At 41.5% G+C, this 21,555-nt stretch overlaps 1 protein-coding gene across 2 annotated transcripts in view; it reads left to right on the top strand.

The window, feature by feature from the left end:
• rfwd3 (ring finger and WD repeat domain 3) overlaps window positions 1-21,555 on the top strand; it is a 36,700-nt gene that overhangs the window by 3,318 nt on the left and 11,827 nt on the right. For both annotated transcript variants that reach the window (XM_080187163.1, XM_080187162.1), the window contains exons 3-7: window positions 13,448-13,653; window positions 15,825-15,907; window positions 17,587-17,811; window positions 18,912-19,003; window positions 20,908-21,022. In XM_080187163.1, coding sequence (XP_080043289.1) covers window positions 13,448-13,653; window positions 15,825-15,907; window positions 17,587-17,811; window positions 18,912-19,003; window positions 20,908-21,022 — 721 coding nt within the window. The remainder of the gene's footprint in view (window positions 1-13,447; window positions 13,654-15,824; window positions 15,908-17,586; window positions 17,812-18,911; window positions 19,004-20,907; window positions 21,023-21,555) is intronic.

Below are 21,555 nucleotides of genomic sequence, written 5' to 3'. Positions count from 1 at the left end.
AGTCACCCGGGTATATCACACTGTTTCTGAAAAGTTAAAGAATAATAAAACAGGAGCAACCAATGGGGCTGTAATATATAATCAAGAGGGAAAGGTCCTGGAAGTTCTTAACATTGACTCCAGACCCCATAACATCTCATGGCCTGCTGATTATCACCAACTGCTCTCTCAGCTGATGATACACCGCCTTGATGTTGAACACTACTTGGCCATAGCAAGGGCTCCAAATGTGCTGTGTAGCGGGAGGGGGAGGAACACATCAATTCCATAAGCCACTGACCAAGCTGCCCAGATAATGAAGGATATATCTACCATACATGATATGCAGCAGATGGTGAAAGCCAACAAGAGGGAAATATCTACTTGACTTCGTCCTCACCAATCTTCCTGTTGCAGCTATCACACTGGCATCTACCCAGCAATGTGAAAAATTGCCCAGGTACATCATGTCTACAAAAAGCAGGACAAATCCAATCCAGCCAATTTATCATCCTTTTAGTTCACTTTATTATTAACAGTAGAAGTTGTTGTCGATAGTATTGTCATTGAGATCAGTGGAAATTGGGATGGGAGAAAATCTTCAATGATTGAAATCATATCTAACACACAAAATTGTGTTTGCTAGAAGCCAAATTTCTCATGTCCAGGACGTTGCTGCAGGAGTTCCTCATGGCATTGTCCTAGACCCAATCATCTCCAGCTGCTTCATCTATGGCCTTCCCGACAACATAGTGTTAGATCATGATTGCACAATTTGCAATTCAGTTACTGAGGCAGTGTGTGCTGACATGCAACAAAACCTGGACAAAGTTGAGGCTTGGGCTGCTAAGTAAGCCACACAGATGCCAGGCAATAACCATCATCCCATGACATTTTAAAACATTATCCCACTTTCAGCATCTTGGGGGTTACTATTGAACTGGATCAGCCATCTAAATATCGTGGCTACAAGAGCGGGTCAGAGGCTGGGAGTTCTGTAACCAGCAACTCACTGTCACGCTATCAAGAATGTGATGCCTTCTACTTGATTGGAATGAATGTAGCTTGAGAAACTTGAACCATCAAAGCCCATTAGGCACTTCATCCATCAACTTGTGATTGTTTTAGACAGGACAAAAGGGGTGGGGGAGTTGCATTGCTGGACTGGGGGGCACAGCTGAGTTGAGGGAGGACACATTGGAGGGATCCTTTAGAGTGGCATTACAGGTGGAGCTCAAGAATAGGAAGGGGGAAATCACAATGTTGGGAGTGTACTAAAAATCTCCCAGCAGCCTGCATGAGGCAGAGGAGCAGACAGTTAGATACTGAAAAGGTGTGAAAAAAGCAGGGTCGTTGTGGTGGGTGACTACCTTCTCCCATATTGACTGAGATTCTCTTAAAGCCAGGGACTCGGATGGAGAACAATTTGTTTGATGTGTCCAGGAGGACTTTTTGACACAGTATGTTGATATACTGGGAGAGTATTTTGAGCTTCGCAACCATAATTCCATAAGATTTTGGGGAGTCATGCATAAGCACAGGAGGGGTCCTTGGGTGAGCGTGCTTAATTGGGTGAGGGCCAATTACATACAAATTAGAGAGGAACTGGGAAATGTGGATTGGGAGCAGCTCTTTGAGGGCAAATCCATGTCTGGCATGTGGGAGGCTTTTAAAGGTCAGTTGATTGAAGTGCAGGACAGGCATGTCCCTGCAAAAACATAGGATAGAAATGGCAGGATTCAGGAACCTTAAATATCAAGGGAAATTCTCAGCTGAGGAAAAAGGAAGCATGCGAAATGCCTAGGCATCTGAAAACCGACAAAGCCTTCGAGGAATAAAAAGTAGAAAGGAACTTAAATATGGAATTAGGAGGGCTAAAGTGGGGCATGAAATGTCTTTAGCAAACAAGGTCAAGGAGAATCCCAAGGCTTTTTATCTATATATTAGGAGCAAGAGGGTAGCAAGTGAAAGAGTAGGTCCACTCAAGGACAATGGAGGGAAGTTATACATGGAGCCATAGGAAGTGGGTGAGATTCTTAATGAATACTTTGTATCAGTATTCACCAAGAAGAAGGACATGACAGATGTTGAGGTCAGGGTGTGTGAACACTCCAGAAAATATCAATATATTGAAGGAGGAAATGTTGAGAATCTTAAATTGCATTAAGATAAACAAGTCCCCAGGCCAGATGGGATCTATCTCAGGTTGCGGCGCAATGTTGTAGTGGAGAATTTCTTGTTTTCTGAGCTGTGATAGTAAAACTTAACAGAGTTTGCTTTGAAAAAACAACTAGCTTTTATTATCACAAAACTGCATGCAGTATATGGCTGAATCTTGAGAAGAGAAAGCAGTCCGTACAAACTGCTGATTCTATACCAAGACTGCCCCAACTACAAGAATCAATTCAATATTTATACCTTTTCCTTATCAGCTTACATGACTTCAGGAATTCAATTAGTAATACAAGCAGTAATACATCATTAATTGTATTGTAACCCGGTGACCTCCGAGACCCTCTGTCTCATCAATAATATCATTATCTTGTCTGTTGAAGGAACAAGAAGGTTCCATGATCTCTGACCGTACCTTGTTTTCTGATGTAATGGAAGGCTCTGTGTCTCTTTCATCTCTGACCTTATCTTTGTTTTGCGTATGTAGACTTAGGGTGTGTGGAGTCAACCTTATCAAGACAGACTGAGGTCAGGCATTTGGCCTTCTCTGGTCTTATTCATGTCTTAAAATATGCAGAGTCAGTTTTCCTTTGTACCAAATACTTGACCAATTTTCCCATCATGCCACTACTTCATTCGTACAATATCACATTCCCTCCTTTTGTCATATCATGACAACTAACTAAATAGGTATATCCGTGACTCAATTAATAATGCATCTACACAAGCAACCAAGCAATCCTATCCCAAGTAACAGTAATAGTAGCAAAATAAAAGTCTTAAAGATCCAACCGAATAATCTGTGACCCAAACATCCTAACCAACCCGGTGGGTTATAATCATGAACATAAGAAATAGGAGCAGGAGTAAGCCAGCTAGCCCTTCGAGCCTGCCTTGCCATTCATTAAGATCATGGCTGATCTGAAGTGGATCAAATCCACTTTCCCGCTTTCTGGGAATGAAATTCCCAGCCAACCTCTTGAAGTTGATCAGCCTGCCTCCTAATGTAGCTGGCCAGGTTAGTGATATTTTCAGAGGCATCTGGGATATAATTGCAGCACTCCTAACCTATAATAGCACACGTCCCTCCATGCGAGGCTAATAGATCGTCCAAAGCCATTCGGTTTTGTAATGCCACGGTCTGAACAGCCATCAGCTCAGCCAAGACCTCGGCTAGTGCCTGTCCAGTCGCCTTGGCTTCTGCTGTTGTTCCATTATAGGCTGTAAAATCATCAGCCAGTGTCATCCAGGATGTTGGGGATGTGCCCACGAGCTATTGGAAGTTAGCTCTTTGGACCAATCAAGAATAAACATACCCTTGCTAGATAGATTTGCTACTGGTCTGTGCCACTTAGCTGTAAGGTTGCACCTACTTTGCCCCATTAACTTTCCTTTCCCTGATTTACTAAAACATAGAAAACCTTGCACATCACTTGAGGGGACAATAGGGGAGGATGGAAGCAAGGCATGATTATAAGTAGGCTGGTACCAAGCTAAAAACCTAGTCATTTCATAGCCAGCTGATTTCCATTTTATCATATCTCCCCCAATTCCTGTTTGGTTTTGACATAGAATCCATTCAGCTGTCTCTGCTATATGGAATGGGAGGGATTGGAGAGGTATTCCTTCCCACGAATGGATGGGGATGTAGGTACAACCCCAATATTTGCTTATATTCAATTTTTCAGCATACATATATGACATATATAAATAAGTATTAGCATGTGGTCTTTGGGTAACTCGTTTTTTTACTATCACATGTCCATTAAGTCCAAATAGTCCACAAAGTTGGAAAAATATGATGAGGATCTTCATCTTCTATTCGTATCTGGGTTGGATGTAATCTTCTTACAATTGGACAAGTGTACCCAACTTGAACGTCCTTTAATCTTGACAGAAGTCGGTATTGTCAGTAGCACTTGAAAAAGACCACTCCAGCGTTGTCCTAATTTCTTCCTATTCCAGTTCTTTACCAGTACGTAGTCTCCGGGTTCGATCATTTTGGTATCAAGAGGTGGCTGTCCCCAGTGTCTCTGGGAGATGTGCTTGTTTCACCTAGGAGTGGAGAAACTTCAGAGAAAGTGTTAATTGCTTCAAATAATTCTGCATCTGTTCCCCCATTACCTGGAGGTCTACTCCCTGTAGGGTTTTTCATGGGCATCCCAGGGAGTCCTCATTGGCTGACCGTAGACTATCTCTGCAGCTGACAGTCCAGTCCACAAATGGGGAATCACTCGCGTGTGAAACAATGCCAAGGGCAATAGCTTTAGCCAATTTAATCCAGTTTCTTCAGTCAATTTAGATAATTTTTCTTTTAAAGTCCTGTTAGCCCTTTCCACAGTTCCTGCTGCCTGCAGGTGATACATGCAGTGCAGTTGTTGTTTAATTACAAGTGCTTTGCACAATTCAGTATTGATCCGGGCCACACAATGTGGTCTATTATCTGAACTCACCATTTTGGGTACCCCAAAACAAGGAATAACTTCTGTCAACAATAATTTCACCACCATATTTGCAGTACAATTCCTGGTGGGGAAGGCTTCAATCCATTTACTAAACACATCGATTATTACTAAACAATATATATAGCAATGTACTTCCAGTAATTCAGTAAAATCAAGCTGTATACAGGCAAAAGGGCCATCTGGCAAGGGAGTAGTTCCAGGAAGGCATTTAATTCCTTTACCCTTGTTATTTCTCATGCAAATGAGGCATCGATCCAGCCGCATTTGTGCTGCTGTATTCAAATCTGGGTGCCACCAAGCCTTTAGAAGTAGCTGTACCATTCCCTCCTTGCCAAGATGGGTACAAGAATGCAAATAGTCAATAAGTACCGGCAATAAAGAATCCAGAATACAAACTTGACTGACTGGAGTAAGCCAAAGGTCCTGTACCAAGGAGTACAAATAGCCCATTGACTTCCATAATGTGCGCTCAGAATCATAACGTCCCTCTGTAAACGTTGAACCTCAGTTATCTCTGGCGTGCTCTTCGTCCCGAATGCAGGTCCCCGATTTACAGCCTGCTTACCCCCAGTGGGAACAATCACAGAGGCCGATTCAGCTGCGAAGACAGCAGCTGTATCAGCATGGGCATTCCCTAATTGCACAGGAGTGTCCCCTTTGTATGCTCAACACGTTTAATAACAGCCAATTGACAAGGAAGCTGAACAGCATCAAGGAGATTTTTAACCCAAAGAGCATTTTGAATGGAAGTTCAACTTCTCCTTTTCCTCCATATTGCCTGAATAGGGAAACAGCAGCATGCCAGGGCAACTGAGAGGATCCTCCTGTTGTTTATTCTGATAGGTTAGCCCAACCTGCCTACCACCCAATGCTTTCTTAACCTTACACTGGCGTTTCGTCTCATGATGCTTTCTATCCCAAAGCTCACACTCCAATTTCAAAGTCTCCCAATCCTTCCACTTCCCACTACACATACATCAATCCCTCTTCGACGTACATTATCCCTCCAACTCATTAATAACAATTGTTCGTGGTGCCTAGTCGACTCTTTCCACAAAGTTACTTATTCTCTTAACTTCTCAATTAACTCTCGCGTAATTTCTACTTCAAGACAAAGGAAGGAGCACATGGTTCCCTCCAAGGTCTACATCATTTCTTAAACTTCAATTTACTTTCCAATTTTTATTTAAACTCTATCAAGCCCACTGTTGTAAAATCACAATTAGGGGAAGAACATTAAAGCAAATAATAAGGAAGTAGCCACGCAACCACTTTATTAAGCACACACACACACACACACACACACACACACACACACACACATGGAAGCTTCCAACATGCATTCCAAAATGGGTAAAAGTCGTCTTTCTTCCAAACTGTAATTAAACTCAAAACAGAAGTAAATTCAAGAAATCTTATACTTTAACAGTTTTAACAACTTCTCAGCTCCTTTGAAGTTAAACTGAAATGTAAAGCATTGCATTTATTCCCCGCAATAAATTCTCCACAAAAACAAACAAGCTTTAACAATGCCTGCCCTCAATCTAATGCAACAACGATCGCCTACATTTGACAAGTAACCAGACCATGCAAACACACTGAAATACAAAAACTAAGATTATAACAGGGTGTGCTTTGTGATCAGCTCTACTCCAGGTTTGTAGTTGATTCACTACTTGCACACATTTTAAACAGTCGCTCCTATTCTAACTTACGTAACTCCCTTTTCTGTTAGTTTCGTTTTGACTTTATGTCCTAAAATTACTGCAAGTCTTATAACGTTAAGATCCATCCTGTCTGGGACAGAATGGGTTAATTCTCTGCTTGTTTCAGCAGAAGGGCAGGGGGAGTAAGTTCACACAGATGGACTCTTCAAACACTTAGGAATAATTCATTGTCAGTTCTATCAAGAACACATTTTTAAATTAACAAAAGCCTGATCCAGAAAATCCAAAATAAGATTTATTTTTATCACCTTTAAGTATCCCTACTAAATTAAGACCCTCACATATTCTTACAATTCTGGCACAGTAAAAAAAACATTTCACAAGCACACAACTGGATCTTATCACTTGGAACACAAATACACAAAGAAATGCTGAAAGCATTCTAATGTGCAGCAATCTACATGATTAATTATTTCTACAGCTCTGCCTTTGTAACCAACACAGGCAAATACAAAGTCAAATCTATTGTGTGCCTAAATGGTTAATTCTCCTTATAACTTTTCAGATATAATGTAATGCCACCTTTCCCACATGGCAGAGCTCAAATCTCTGTCTGATCCCTATGTAATTTATTAAACTCGAAACAATTTACTTTGGCTATACCCTATTACGCCACATGAGGCTCTCGATCGCACAGTTACACGCGCGCTCTCTCTCTCTGTACCATACAGAGTCAGCTTGCTTGTTTCTTTTTAACCTTTACTGATGGGAGCTCACTGGCCTGTAATAAATCTGGCCATGTTTGATTCAGGTGCCTCCTGTTGTGACAAATTCCCCTTCTCCCCCAAACAGTCATATAGTCATGCACAATTCCAAATACATATCCGCCATCGGTGTAAATGTTCTCCCTACACCTCAGTAAGAGTCTGTGTCAGGACTATCAGTTCCGCCACTTGTGCTGACATACCTCCCTCTACTCTTCCTGCTCGGACCACTCGTAAGTCCATCCCGTTCGCGGCGACCCATCTATATACTTCTGTGACCCATCCACAAACAGGGTCTCCTCCGGTGCCTCTAGGGACATCTCGTTTATTCTACTTTCCTCTGCTCCCTCATCTACATTCCCACATGTATGTGGTCTTCCTTCCCCTAACCTTCCTTCAGCGCGGTTCTCTCTCATGTCTCATACGATGGTGATGCGGGGGGGGAGGAGCACTGCCTCCCACTTTGCCCTTCTCGTTGGCTCAGCCAATTTAGCAAACTCTGGCATAAAGTTGCAGCTATAATTAAATAATCCCAAAACCTTCCTTACCCCTCAGACGATCACCAGCGTAGGTATTTGCTATATGGCGGCTTTCCTGTCCACGGGCATCTCCTTGATCCCTTGGGATATTAAATGTCCCAGATATAACACCTGTGACTTTCCCATTTGGACCTTTTTGGATTTGCCTTTAACCCTTGATCTTCTAAGTGTTTCAAGATCGAGTAAAATGCTGTCTGAAGTTCCACTTTAGTTTCAAAGGCTATCAAAATATTGTCTACGTACTGTAAGATTGTGCTCCCTTTCGGGAGTTTCAGTTGTTCTAGAAATTGCTCATTGGTGAAATATGACCAGACTATTACGGACTCCCTATGGGAGTCTAGTCCATGTGTACTGCTTATCGCCTACTGCGAAGACAAATTTATCCTGTGAGTTAAAGTTCAAGGGGACAGACCAGAACATGTTAGCTATATCTAATACCATAAGTATCTTGTGGGACGATGATAAAACCAAAATTTGGCATTTGCACTCCAGGACTGGAGCTTTCTCAGCGACAGTAGGATCTGATGTCTTTCCCTTGGTGTGAAGGATTTAGATCGGTCAATGGATTATTTACTGTCCCTCCCCCCATTACCGGAGCAAGGTCGCAGACTTCCTCCTCAGTATCAAAGTCGCCCCCAGGCACTGTGAGTTTCACAGTCATACTGCTGGCGTAGGGAGGTAATGTCCCCCTGCAGTGGTCTTCTAACACTTGGTTTTGTTTCTCCAGTTCCCTTACTCTGAATTCTAATTCCCTAATCTTTTTATCCTCACTTCACTTCTTAGTGGAAGTGACTACTTGTTCAGTTAGTCCAGCTAACTGATGTATTAACAGTACTCATATCTTCTTTGTCTGGTTTCTCTTTTCTAACTCTATAATCTGTGATTCTGATGTTTTAATTCTCTCCTTGTTGTCAGCCTTTTTTTCAACCCAAGACTGAAACCTGTTCAATTAATCCGATCAATTGGTGAACTAAGAGAACTCCAATTTTCTTAGTTCTGTCCTTTTTTCCCTTTTCAACCATTTCCATTGTTGGTCTAGTGGGCGAGATGGATCCCACCCCTCTTTCCTCATCTGTTTAATGAATTTGTCCCCTGTCTTGTCTAAGATCTGTCCCATAACGTCAGTATACTATGCCCCTGGCAAAAACGGTAATAAAAAGAATTCCTGGTACCAAAATTAAATCACGGGGTCCCTGACCCAAACTAAGAAAAATCACGGGGTCCCTGACTCAAATTAAGCCTGCGTATCCCTGATCTGGATCTAAAAGAGATCAAGGGGTCCCTGACCTTCGGTGAGTTGCAGGAGGGTCCCTGACCCTGAACACTCTTATTCGCTGGGTCCCTGATCCTAAATACTCTACTCGTTGGATCCCTGACCCTAGGCTGACAACAACTGGCTCCCTGACCCTAACCACGACTCACAGTATAATTTAGATTTGAACACCGTCACCTGTTCGCATCCTCCACAAGGGATGAAGGGTCGTAACACAGACCCAAGAGAGAGAGAGAGACCAAGGTAAATCTTAGCTTGTGCTGGCGTCCGTCTCTTCCCTCCAGTCATGGCTCGATCACTTCTTCAGTCCCCCACGGAATTCACCCAGGATTTTGGTTTCTGCTTGCAGTGCCGAATGTTGTAGTGGAGAATTTCTTGTTTTCCAAGCTGTGATAGTAAAACTTAACAGTTTGCTTTGAAAAAACAACTAGATTTTATTATCACAAAACTGCATGCAGTATATGGCTGAATCTTGGAAACAGAGAGCAGTCCATACAAACTGCTGATTCTATCCCAAAACCGCCCCAACCACAAGAATCAATTCAATAGTTATACCTTTTTCTTATCGGCTTACATGACTTCAGGAATTCAATTAATAATACAAGCAGTAGAACATCATTAATTGTGTTGTAACCCGGTGAGCTCGGAGACCCCTCTGTTGCATCAATGTCTCACAAAGGCTGTCAAGCTCACAAAGCAAGGTGTATTGCTGAAGCACAACTTAAGCGCGAGCTGCGTAAGTCCAGAGCCAGCAGTGCAACAACTACAGTGTCTACACAAGTCTGTCCAATATGTGCCAGGACATTTCGTGCCCGAATGGGCTTGATCAGTCGTCTTCGGACACACCACAACCATCCTCAAAATGACTAATGGTGTTGAGGTCCTCATCGATGACGATGGATGAACAACAAGTCTCATCAATAATATCATTATCTTGTCCTTTGAAGGAACAAGAAGGTTCCGTGATCTTTGGCCATATCTTGTTTTCTGATGTAGTAGAAGGTTCTGTGATTCTTTCATCTCTGAACTTATCTTTAGTTTGCATATGTAGTCTTAAGGTATGTGGAGTCAACCTTATCGAGACAGACTGAGGTCGGGCATTTGGCCTTCTCTGGTCTTATTCATGTCTTAGGTTGTGCAGAGTCAGTTTTCCTTTGTACTAAATACTTGACCAATTTTCCCATCATGCCACTACTTCATTCATACAATATCACAGCAAGGCAAGGGAAGAAATAACTGGGGGGTTAACAGATATCTTCGTGGTGAGGCCGCAGCTGGAGTACTGTGTGCAGTTTTGGGCGCCGTACTTACGCAAGGATATTTTGGCCTTGGAGGGAGTGCAGAGGAGGTTTACTAGGCTGATGCTGGAGTTGAGGGGGTTGAGCTATGAGGAGAGGCTGAATAAATTAGGCTTGTACTCGTTAGAGTTTAGAAGAATGAGGGGAGATCTCATTGAGACGTATAAGATGATGAATGGGATGGATAGGATAGAGGTGGAGAGACTCTTCCCACTCAGAAAGGATAGTAGGACTAGGGGGCACAGCCTCAAGATAAAGGGGGGGCGGTTTAGAACGGAGTTGAGGAGGAACTTCTTCACTCAAAGGGTGGTGAATCTCTGGAATTCTCTGCCCGTTGAAGTGGTGGAGGCTACCTCGCTAAATATTTTTAAGACGCGGGTTGATGGGTTTTTGATAGGAGAGGGGATTAAGGGTTATGGGGAGAGGGCGGGAATGTGGAACTGAGCCAAGACAGATCAGCCATGATCTTATTGAATGGCGGGGCAGGCTCGAAGGGCTAGTTGGCCTACTCCTGCTCCTATTTCTTATGTTCTTATAACCTCTCTGATCATAGGCGAGGTTCCAGCGAAGTGGAGAATAGCCAATGTTGTTCCCTTATTTCAAAAAGGAAGAAGGCATATTCCAGGAAATTATAGGCCGGTGAGCCTGATATCAGAGGTGGGAAAGCTTTTGGAGAAGATACTGAGAGACAGGAAATATGCACATTTGGAAGATAATGAGCTAGTTACTGACAGGCAGCATGGTTTTGTACAGGGAACATCGTTTCTCACCAACTTGATTGCGTTTTTTGAAGAGGTGACAAAGATAATTGATGAGGAAAGGACTGTGGATGCAATTTATATGGACTTTAGTAAGGCATTTGACAAGATCCCACATGGCAGGCTGGTACAAAAGCTAAAGTCACATGGGATTCTTGGTGGGCTGGCTAGATGGATACAGAACTGGCTTGGTTATATGAGACAGAGTAGTGGTGGAAAGGTGTTTTTCAGAATGGAGGTCTATAGCTCATGGTGTTCCACAGGAATCAGTGCTGGCTCTGATGTTTGTAGTTTATATAAATGGTCTGGAGGAAAATGTATGCGGTCTGATTCGTAAGTTTGCGGATGAAGATTAGAGTTGCTGACAGTGCCAGGGATTGTCAGAGGATACAACAGAATATAGATAGGTTGGAGACTTGGGTGCAAAAATGGCAAGTGAATGTTAATCAGGACAAATGTGAGATGATGCATTTTGGAGGATCAAATTTAGGTGCGAATTATACTGTAAATGGCAGAACCCTTAAGAACATTAACATACTGAGGGATCTGGGCGTGCAGGTTCACATTTATCTAAAAGTGGTAACACAGGTGGTCAAGGTGATTAAAAAGGCAAATGGCATGCTTGCCTTCTTCAGCCAGGGCATTGGGAAATCATTTTGCAACTATATAAAACCATGGTTAGGCTGCATTTGGAGTATTGTGTGCAGTTCTGGTCACCACACTGCCGGAAGGGCATGGAAACTTTGGAGAGAGTGCAAAGAAGGTTCATCAGGATGTTGCCTGGTCTCGACGGTATTGGCTATGAGGAGAAGTTGAATAAACTAGGACTGTTTTCATTGAAAAGACAGAGGCTGACAGGAGACCTGATAAAAGTCTACAAATTATGACAGTATAGATAGGGTGGATAAGTCAGGGGTTTTTTTCCAAGGGTGGATAAATCAGGTTTTTTTTTCCCAAGGGTCGATAGTCAGAGGCTTTTTCCAAGGGTGAATGTGTCAACTACAAGGGAGCACAGATTCAAGATGAAAAGGGGAAAGTTTAAGAGAGATGTGTGGGGGAAGTTTTCAGGTAGAGAATGGTGGGTGTCTGGAACGTGCTGCCAGAGGAGGTAGTGGAAGTAGACACATTTGTAACATTTAAGAGGCATCTGGATGAGTACATGAATAGGGAGGAAATAGAGGGATACAGACCAAGTAAGGGCAGAAGGCCTTTTCTTTAGTTTTGTTCGGGCATTATGATTGGCACAGGCGTGGAGGGTTGAAGGGCCTGTTACTGTACTGTACCTTTCCTTTTTCTTGTTAAACATTCATTCCCTCCATCTCTGACACACAGTGGTAGCAGTCTGTACCATGTACAAGATGCGGTACAGAATTTAAAAAGGCTCCTTCAACATCACTTTCCAAGCCTACAATCTCTTATCAGTTAGAAGAACAAGGGCAGCAGGTACGGAGGAACACTACTTGGAAGTTTCCATGCAATGGACATGTCACCTTGAATTGGAATGATATTACTGCTCCTTCACTGACTCTGGATCAAAATCTTAGAACTCCCTCTTGCCATCACGGTGAATGTATCAATAACAAGTGGTCGTTACTGGATCAAGAAGCTGGTTCGCCGCTATCTTCTCGAGAGAAATAGCAATGGGCACTAAATGCAGGCCTAGTCAGTAATACATCGCAAGAATGGGGGAAAATTAGTGCAAGTGTCACTGGAAATGCCAACATTTATTGTGATACATTTTTTTAAGAATTCATTCTTAGAACGTGAACATTGCTGACTGGGACAGTATTTATTGCCTGCCTCTAATTGCCCTTCAGTGGATGGATGATGAACTGCTGCAGACCATGTATTGTAGATACACTTGTGTTTCTCTTTTGTAACAATTTGATACATCTGGGTGGCTTGCTAGGCCATTTCAGAGTCATCTGATTTGGAGATATCAGGAGGCCGGACTGGGAAAGGAAGACAGATTTCCTCTCCTGAAGAACATGAGTAAATAAGCTGGGTTTTTATGACAGTTTGGTGGTGTCATGATTGTTAAAGGGACTAACATTTTATTTCAGATTTGAATTAATTAAATTTTGTTTAATTTAATTCTTCCAGCTGCTTTGTCGGGTTTAAACTTGTAACCCCCCCAGACCTCAAGCAATCAGATTATTAGTTCAATAGCATTTCCATTCTGTTACCTTTCCCAGGAATGATTTTTTTTTTAGAAAAGCAACAGCGCTGGGACTCTGCTGTTTTGGCAGGTTGCAACTGACTGGTACATGGTGGAAGAGCATTTTGCTGCGACAGTGCTGCATGTTAAAGCAATGTGATCCTGCACACAAAACAAGTGGCTTTGTAACTTTTTGAGCTCCCAAATGGCAGGTAAACCCTTTCTGTTGCTGTGAAGGTCAAAAAATGTAACTGCACCAGTTTAATAATAGCAGTTGAATTGAAGCTCCTGTGAAAAAGCTGGTAATGCTTTTATCCCCTGTTGGCATCTGGTGAGCATGGAATATAACTTATATGCAACTTTCTTAATTCCAGGCCTGGAGCGCTGGACAACTACTTCCGAGTTAACAGGCAGCAACGCACAGAATCAGCCAGGTTAGCCGAATATGGCGAAGGTGAGATGAGCAGTGAAGATTCAAGTACTGATCTGAGCACTGATATCAGTGAGTCTGAGGAGAGTGGCAGCACCACAGAGATAGAGGATGAGTATGAGGGCGATGAGACTGCAGCAGCTTCATCGGGTGAGTAAGTTATTTTCACTTAAGTGTCATGAAGACTCACCAGTTTCACCAACTTATTGTAGCAGAACCAACCCAAATATATAAATTCTACTTGCATCTTTGAAGGTTTCATATCCTCTAACTTTCTTTGTTAGCGTTCTCTGAAATGCTGGTTCCTGCATTGAGTGCAGGATCAGGAATTGGTATAGTTGGTTGGATAGAACTTTGCTTCTGATGTTCTGCATCCACCAATCCACCAGCAGCAGCTCAAGGATGTCTGGATCAGAGAGGTGACGTGCAGCTAAACTGAGTGTACGCATAACATGCCACCTTGCAGGTGTAGCAACAAGCTCGCTACATATCTGCTACATCGGCTATTATTGCTTTCAATTTGTGAAAGGTGAAATATATATGAATATTTAATTGAAGAATGAATGGGGATTCAATTCACACTTTAAAATGCAATTTACTTTAATCTACTTGAAGTACTTGGTGGATGACTTGTAATAATACACTAATGTGAAAAAAATTCAAACACTTCAAAGCCATTTGAATATCAAAACTAAATACACCTGCCCTAGCACTAACCACAGTTTGATTATTCCAAGGTCATGCTTTCAACATTTAATAAGATGTTTCATACTTTTGGCATACTTTTGAATTAAGAGTAGTAAAGTTATCTTTTTTTTTCAGTATTTTTGCCCTTCAGCTACCTTTTTAGACTTGTATCATTTACCATGTCTATCTTGTAGCTGGCTTCCACTAGGAAAGATGCAAGTCTCTGATGAGCTCTATTCAATATCTGCACATATCTTTTGTATTGTAATACAGTACTCCCAAGCTTTTGATTTATTAGAAACTTAGAAAATAGGAAGAGGGTGGGTAATTTGGCACTTCAAGCCTGTCCCACTGTTCAGTATGATCATGGCTGATCCTTTATCAACAACATACTTTAGCCTCTCCTCATACCCCTTTACGCCTTTAGAGTTGAGAAATCTATTCCCTCCTTCAACATATTCAGTGGCTTGGCCTTGACAGTCTTCTGTGAGAGAGAGTGTCACAGCTTAACCACTCTAATTTGTCTGTATGCTGCTGTAAGACCACCTGGGGATGTTAAAGGTACTGTTATAATGCAGGATTAGTGTACTTTGCAAGCCGATGATTTACTTTTTTAGTGCTAAATTTTATTTGCAATATATTTATAACTGATCGGAATTCTTCAAATAATTCACTGCATCCTCTAAAATCTGGAGAGCAGTAGAGTTGGTGAATGTAATAAACTTTTTGCATGTTTGATATTAATATAGCTAAGAAGCACTTGTCCCCTGTAGGGTTTAACTCAGATCTTCCTATCAGTCTGACTGACTGACTGCACCCCCCCCCCCATCCCCCCGTCCCCCCATCTCCTGTGTCTTGTTCATAACATATTCCTTTCGCTTTAGAAGATCTCTCATCAGCTGCAAATGTATTTGTTTTGTGAGTGCTGGTGTCATTTTGCCTTGTATTCCTTGCAACTGGTCCATTTTCATGTGTAGCTGACGCAAGGCGTATGATCGTTTTTAAAGATGAGGGAAACTCTGAAACATCATTGTTTCAAAATATAAGTTCAGTTGAACTGGAAGTTTTTTTTTAGCTAAGTCTATTTAGAAGATTGCTTTTGAACTTGTGTCATTAGCTCATTTGATGACCGTGCAGCCATCAGATTGTTGTAAAGACCCAAATGGTCCTTTGAGGAAGGTAACCTGGAGTCTTTATCCGATCTGGCTACAATGACCCCAGTCCTGCATCAACTTGATCGACTTAATATCCTTTTGAAAAAGGCCAAACAAATCACTTAATTACTGAGTGATATTGGGGCAAATAGGATAGGCAAAAAAATGCTCGTCTTGCAAGTGATTTCACATCCTGAGAGTGAATTTGTATAAAATGTTAATGTTAAAACATCAGCAGATGCTGCTTAGTTTTGTTGTATTAAAGTGAATTCTGTAGTTCAATTTTCCCCAAAACAAATGCCATTTACTTGGGCATTTAATAATGATGGTATGGAAGTGTTTTGCAGTACGTTTCAATGGTAAGTGATCAATAATTGCTGGCAAATGCTTACTTTTGTGCCTATTCATGGCCCTAACTGTTGACACTCCCACTTCTTTGTACACACAAAGTTTTGTTATAAGTATCCTGTACTTTTGCAGCCCCTGCTACTGCTCCCAGTCTGGTCAACCCCATGCCAGCTCAGGATGTTGAGACTGGAGATTCGCAGTCTGCACACCTGCAGGTAGGGCATTTCAAAAATTATAACTGTCTTATTCCATGAACAACCTCAAATCTCTGTTATACATTATAACTCATTTAGATCTGGTCGGAAGGGTTCAAAAGAAATTAACTGGGAACAGCTAATCAGGAATGAGCATTCTTGAATCCTCAAAAACAAGAGATTAATAGATATTTTTGTTCAGTAAAGATATGAAGGAATATGGGATCAAGGTGGGAAAATGAAGTTGAGATTTAGATCAACCACGATAGGGCTGCTTGTGTTGTGTGAGATCAGTTCTGATGTTAGGTACTCCCACTTGGCGACCTGTTGGTGATGAACCGTTATTTCCAAGTACGTGTACAATATATGGTGGCATAATAACTTAGCATATTGACAGTCCTGTGACATTGTTCTTTCTATGCTACATCATTGTAGAGCAACAAAAACATTGTTGCCCACTTCAAGTATTTGCTTCCCCACTAAAGTAATTAGATAGAGCATTGGTCATAAAATGTAAAGACATAAATTTGCATAATTAACAGCAATATTTAGCGGATTGAGTAAAATAGATGGTACGCTGAGTGGTTTGCAAGGCCTGTGTATTCTTTGAAGGTGTGCAGGCAAACTGAAAGGTGGAATGGGAAGAGGGAAGTCAATTTCAGGGTGGGGTTGTAATGCAGTAAACGGTATCTGATGGAGCTTTTAACTTGAGGCTTAAGATGTCAGCTGTGGCTTATTCTTGCCTCTGACGACCAAGTTTGTGCTTTCAAGTCTTAGTCCAGAGACTTGAACACAAAACCTAGTTTCAAGAGTAAGTGGACACAGGGTGGGATTTCCTGGCCGTGCTCACCCCAAGACCAGAAAATCCTGCCCGAGGTCAACAGACCTTTGCATAGTTCGTGTCCCACCCGCTACAATTCTTATGGCAAGCGAGTCAGGAAAATTCCGCCCATGGTCTTTTGCTGGACATTTGTGTTTCATTGCTATTCAATTTAGTTTTGTTGCAATTGGCAACATGCTTCAAGCTTGAAATAAAATGATTTTTATTTCATCTTGGATACATTAATAAAAGAAACAGTAGTGGAAAATTCATAGACTACTTTGAACTTTGGGTCAGTCAACTGTTAGCATGGGTTTACGGTTGTAATGACTGCTACTGAGAATTAAACATCATGATTTGGTTACTGCTGTACAGCGTTGGTTACCTATTTCTTCTCATAGTGCGTTTCAAAAGTTAAAAGACTGATTCAATATGTTAATTGTTGAAGTACATTATAGAGCAGAAAGCAAGCCATGGGGATTTGCTTGAAACTGGTTTCTTTAGGTCTTTGCTTGTTCCAACTTAAGTGAGGTGTACCACTGGAACAAGCACTCGAAGCAGTTACTGTTAGTCCTCTTGCATCCCTGCAGAAACATCACATTGTTGTAATTTCAGGATTGCCATTAAAAAGTTCAGGGAAGTTGAGAAACATAAGTGACAGTTTTGAATAGTGATAAAGCTTGTGGAGGTTTAGGAGTATTTTCTCATTTAATGAGCCAGCAGTAATCATGCCCATGGAGTGTTACACATATAATCAGAACATTGGGAAAGTATTCTCCAGCATTCTTGTGTCACACTTCACCTAAGAGAGAATAAAATAGGTCCGTAATGGAGGTTCAGCAGGGTCTTCATAAGTAACTGAATAATGCTTTACCTTTAGGAAAGCCTGACTTCGCACTCCGAAGATACTTTAAATGTGAAAGAAAATGCAGCAGGCATCAAAGTCACTGATACAGTCTCTGATGATGAAGCATATTCATGCCCCATCTGCTTTGAGCCATGCACGAATGGAGGGCACCATCTTGCTGCTCTGCATTGTGGCCATCTCTTCGGCTCTACCTGCATCTACCAGTGGCTGAGGGGAGGAGGAGGAAAATGTCCACAGGTAACAGGTGGCATGCTTTCGGGATCAAACTGACAATTTGTATTTTTATTAGAATTTCATTGTAACAAGAACTGCTCATGTACATTGAACCACTGGGGTTGAAGCTGGGTTTGGTTAATACCTTTTTTGTTCTATAGGTTTGATGAATTTCAGTAAGAGGGGTGAATGTATGGAACAGTTAATGATCTTTGAAATGAGGTCTGAAGGTCATCCATCATCTTCCCAAAGCCCTAAATAGATCTGCCGCTCAACTTAATTTAGTGCCCATCAAAACTTTGTGAGGTTTCAAACGGAATGAAAACATTTTGGAATTGTTTAAATGTTCTTTTTCAAGAAGAGATGCAAAGAGTTTTGATTTTGTTTTATGGTGTGCCCGGCCCTTGTTCTATGATGGAGGAAGCAAAGTTCATCCAAGAATTCTCAACAACAGTGAAAATGTCTCTGGCATTATGTCAATATTTGGCATTGCATGAAATTACCTGCGGTATACAGCACAGACAATGGCCATTTCAGCTCAGTCAGTCCATGCCAGTGTTAATGTTACATTTCATTCTCTTCCTGCCTTTACTCGTCCAAGCCTATCAACATAACCCTTTTTCTCCCTTCTCCTTATGTACTTGTCTAATCCCCAAATACATCTGCATTACTCACTTCAATGTCTATGGTAGTGAATTCCCCATTTCTCCCATTCTATTAGTAAAGGAGTTTTTTCTGAATTCACAATTTGATTTATTGGTGACTACTTTCCATTGCCTCTAGTTTTGTTCTTCCCCACAAGTGAAAACATTTTCTCTGTTAAAACCTGTCATAATTTTAAAGAACACTAATCAGGTCATTCCTTATCATTTCTTGAAAAAAGTTTTAGCCCCATCTGTTCACCCGCTCCTGATAAGTATATCCCCCCATTCCTGGCACTATCCTAGTAAATATTTTTTGGAACCCTCTCCAGTTCCTCTGTCTCTTTTATGAAATTGGGACGGGGTTTTGGGGACAAGGATTTGTGATGTTCCCCAGTACAATTATATGGTTCATTATTTTTCCTCATGTGGAAAATTGCACCTGCTTTATAAGTGAACAAGAATCGTGTTTGTCTTTTGCAGTGTAATAAGAAAGCTAAGCGGTCAGATGTGGTGTTGGTTTATGCCCCAACAGTGAAAGTTGTGGATACCAGTGAGCAGGAACGATTGAAGAGGTACACAAATGATGTGAACATACTTGTGACTCACATCTTTTGAAGTTTCACACTTAAAAAAAAAGCAAAAGAGTGCCTAACTTCTGTGGAGGAGCCATGAAAAAAATGACTTCTGTCTTGGTGTCCTTTGTGCTGATCAGGTCACAAAACTGAAAAGGGAACATTTGGATATTGGAGAGAGCACAGGGCAGCTGAATGTGAATGATAATAAGCGGATCAGTGGGAAAAGATTTATTAAAGTTCAGAATCTACAGCCAAAATGTGAACACAGTAATCTAATAGTTATATAACTGGACTAGTTTTCAGTTTGAAAAATCAGTAACTAAAAAAATCTGATATTGATTAAGTGACATGAAAATTCTGGATTGTCTGTCAGGGAAGGAAATCTGCCTACGTGTAACTCCAATCCCATCCGAATTAAATTGATCCGAGATGAACTACTGTTTGAAGTGATTTAACAAACCTCTGCCAATCACTACCTTTTCAGGATCTGTAACTGCCAATTGATGTATGTTAGATTTTGTGTCTATTATATTTATGTTACTGCAGTTTCATAGGGATGGGATAATCAATGCTGATCTTGCCAGAGGTGCTCATGTCCTAAATATGAACCAAAATAAAGCCTGGGGAGATGGTTAAGGAAGTAACAACTCCTACCCGCCCCAGCTTCTTGCAGCCAGGTCCTCATTTACTTAAAGCAGAACTCAGCTACAACCTCACAAAGGGCAGACATCTCCAAGTTGTGCAAATGCATTCTGGCTCCCACCATAATAGTAACAGAGCCACAGACTGCTTGGCAGAGGAAGTAGCCTAAAATACTAGCTCCAGCAAATTTACTTGCGCCCTTTTCCCAGGTGTACTGTCAGTAACCAATTGCACTTGATTGGAGTGATGAGAAAGCTCTAAAGATTCACTTCTAGCCATTCTCCCACAAGGGCTCAAACGAATTTAAACAAAGCAATTTTCAGAAAGCTCTCTATTTTTGTTTTGTACTGTGACCTTCTCGGACGTGTTTTTAAAATGGCGTTTTGCGTGTCCTCCCAAGACCTTAGAAAGAAAGGGAAAGAAAATATGCAAAATGTCAATGAATGCTTGTTAATTCTAATTTAACTCTTAGTAGGAATGCTGCTGTAAAATATTGTGGCTCTCGTCTCTATCCAACAAAGTATTGGCCCGAGAATGTGGCAAAATAACCTGATCCCAATCTTTCAACTTTATTGCTGTGAATGTCATTCGTATGGCTATTAGAGGTAAACTGGAGGAGTCTGCCCTCCATTCGCTATTTGATGCACAGCACGTGACTTCATCAGGTATCAGATGTTACCTGAATGAAAGAGTTTCTGACTGTAGCCCTGCTCCAGGATCTTGAGCAGGTAATTCAGGCTAGCACGCCAATGAAGCACCGAGGGAGTGCTGTACCATCCTTTCTTTTGATAAGCTCTAAACCAAGGCCTCATCTACCTTTACAGATGGATGTAAAAAAGCTCTTGGTGCTAAATAAAAGAGAATTTGGGGAATTCAATCCCCTTCCCCTCCACCCCGTACTCCTCTCTCTTCCCCTCTCCCACCCTGGCACTCAGGTGACTTGTTGACTATTTATCCCTCTGGTGCCATCATTCAAATCAATGATCTGATGGTTATTATATGGCTGTTTGTATGAGCTTGCTGCGTGCAGATTGGTTGCCGTTTTCCTTGCGTTTGTGGTAATGTTTCAAAAAGTACTTTGTGGACGATAAAGCACTTTGAGATCTGTGGTTGGACTATGGAAATGTGAGTTTGTTCGTTCTCACGGAGAATGAAATGTTGGACATCCATTATTATTTTGTGAAGTTTATATGTTTTCATTGATTTTTGAGATGAGTTTTGTCCTTTTGCCTTCACCTTGATCTCTTTCTCCTGGGCAGTGACCTGGAGAAGGAGCAGATGAAGCGTCGGAAAGCAGAACTTGAATCTGCACAGTGTCGTCTCCAACTGCAGTTCTTGACAGATGAGTGTAGCAAGTTACGTAAACAGCTGCAGGTAAGGATTAATTTGCTCTAAATCCTCATAAATAACTGTAGAAAATGGCTTTCTTACAATTGACTTAACCAGCAGGAATTCTGGAATTAATCTATTTTGCAGTTCTGATTAACATGCAGGCCTGGAATTCTGTCAGTTGGTGTGAGGTTTGGGTAGGTGTTAATGTCTGTAGTCTTTTCATTTCTGAAGTTGATCTGTTTTATGATAAAGGAATAACATTTTCTATTTCTCAAGTAATGTGATTCTACATTGGGTTTGTATTTCTAATCTGCAAGACTCAATATACTTCTAATGTTGCTCTAATTGAGTTAGAAACCTTCACACTTAGTTCGCAGCTTGTGCTTGACAGTGAGCTATCATTAGAGATCATTTGCTTCTAATCTGTTAGTATATATAGAGCCGAGACTGGCATTGTCTGGCACTTAAGACTATTCTGTTTGGCAGGTGTTCTCTGAACTTGATGTGTAGTACTGTTGAGTGGTGATCTCCTGATAATTCTGTTCTGTAATATAAGGGCTGGGTCCAAATGTGAG

Source organism: Carcharhinus amblyrhynchos, chromosome 4 (genome assembly GCF_965287045.1).
Source record: "Carcharhinus amblyrhynchos chromosome 4, sCarAmb.v2.hapA, whole genome shotgun sequence".
NCBI lineage: Eukaryota > Metazoa > Chordata > Chondrichthyes > Carcharhiniformes > Carcharhinidae > Carcharhinus > Carcharhinus amblyrhynchos.
Note: the sequence above shows the minus strand (reverse complement) of the source record. Positions and strands in the feature narration are given on the sequence as shown.